The sequence below is a fragment of the Chaetura pelagica genome, unplaced genomic scaffold (genome assembly GCF_000747805.2).
Source record: "Chaetura pelagica isolate M959 unplaced genomic scaffold, ChaPel_1.0 scaffold686, whole genome shotgun sequence".
Lineage (NCBI taxonomy): Eukaryota > Metazoa > Chordata > Aves > Apodiformes > Apodidae > Chaetura > Chaetura pelagica.
Genome location: NW_009953594.1, coordinates 137918 through 139169, shown reverse-complemented (window position 1 = coordinate 139169; position 1252 = coordinate 137918). Strand labels below are relative to the sequence as shown.

The following is a 1252-nucleotide window of genomic DNA, read 5'->3' as shown; positions in this document are numbered from 1 at the left end:
GGGCAGGTTGGATGGGGCTTGGAGCAGCCTGGGCTGGTGGGAGGTGTCCCTGCCCATGCAGGGTTAGGACTAGATGAGCTTTGAGGTCCCTCCAACCCAAACCAGTGCATGATTCTGTGAACTGGAGCCTTATGACAAGGCTGGTGGCTGATGTGCTGCCCCCTCACTTCCTCCACATGAGGTCTCTCTCCACCCCTCTCCTCCCCCTGCTCTCAGCTCCTTACCAGATGTTCTGATGGCATCCAACGCCTTCATCCTGTACAAGTAGTTATAGCAGCCTGACAAAGAGAAAACCCAAAGTGAAAGCTCTGAAAAACCTGGGATCAGGAGGCGGGGCTGGGAAAACAAACAGGAACAGAGCACAGAGACACCATCTTGTGGCAGCTCAACATGGCACAGAGAGGCCAGCAAAGCAGCTTGGCCCCAGAGGAATGACCTGCTGTAGTGGGATAAGCACAGGATGGTGTCTCTGGTGGCCTCTGACCACCAGGCAGTGACAAGGGTACCTTGTGTCTCCAGCTGCAGAAGCCTGCTGTCATCCTCAGCCAGCAGCCGGGGCTCGTACTTGATGTCTTGCACCCGCGACAGTCGGATGTCGATTTCTTCCTTTAAATCCTGCACAGCGGGGGGGGAACCCACATTTACAGAGCACAGAATCACATGTTTGGGGTTGGAAGGGACTTCTGGAGATCCTAGAGTCCCACCCCGAGCAGTCACTGTGTGGGATCTCAGGGATGACAAGTCACACCCCAGACTCCTCTGAAATAAACCCACTCCCTCTCTAGCTGCCCACCCCATGGAGATGCCAGCTCCTGGAAGTTATGAAGCAGACTCTGCCCACCCCTGCGGGCACAGAAGGGTCTGGGGGTGCAGAGGAGAGAGGGCAAATCCCCAGCAGGGAGCAGGGGCACCCACCTTGGGCGCGTGTTGCCCCACGGGCACGTGGGGCCCCCGGCGGGACTTCATGGCGAAGCGCATGATCTGGCGTTTCACAAAGATGAACAGCAGCACGAAGACCTGGAGCACCACAGCAGGGACGGGGTCAGACTGAGCCCAGCCCCGTGGACACCCCAGGCTGAGGCAGCCGGGAGCCCCACGGACCCCCGAGCCTGGCAAGCACAGGGGCTGCTGCTCAGCCCATCAGGAGCCCCAGGGACACCCAGGCCGGCCACACAAACACCTCAGTCTCCGCAGAGGCGCCTGCCCACGTCCCGTCCCTGCCCCACGGATGCCAGGACCCCACGGACACTCC

At 60.0% G+C, this 1252-nt stretch overlaps 1 protein-coding gene across 2 annotated transcripts in view; it reads right to left on the bottom strand.

Annotated features, from left to right (window-relative positions):
• LOC104390605 (chromosome unknown open reading frame, human C1orf43) overlaps positions 1 to 1015 on the bottom strand; it is a 5433-nt gene extending 4418 nt beyond the window's left edge. The window contains exons 1-3 of one of the 2 annotated variants that reach the window (XM_009999770.1): positions 916 to 1015; positions 507 to 615; positions 225 to 278 (exon numbers count right to left, since the gene is read on the bottom strand). In XM_009999770.1, coding sequence (XP_009998072.1) covers positions 225 to 278; positions 507 to 615; positions 916 to 978 — 226 coding nt within the window. In that variant the 5' untranslated portion in view covers positions 979 to 1015. The other variant, XM_009999771.1, reaches the window with a different exon arrangement.
• Between the last annotated feature and the right edge of the window lie 237 nt (positions 1016 to 1252).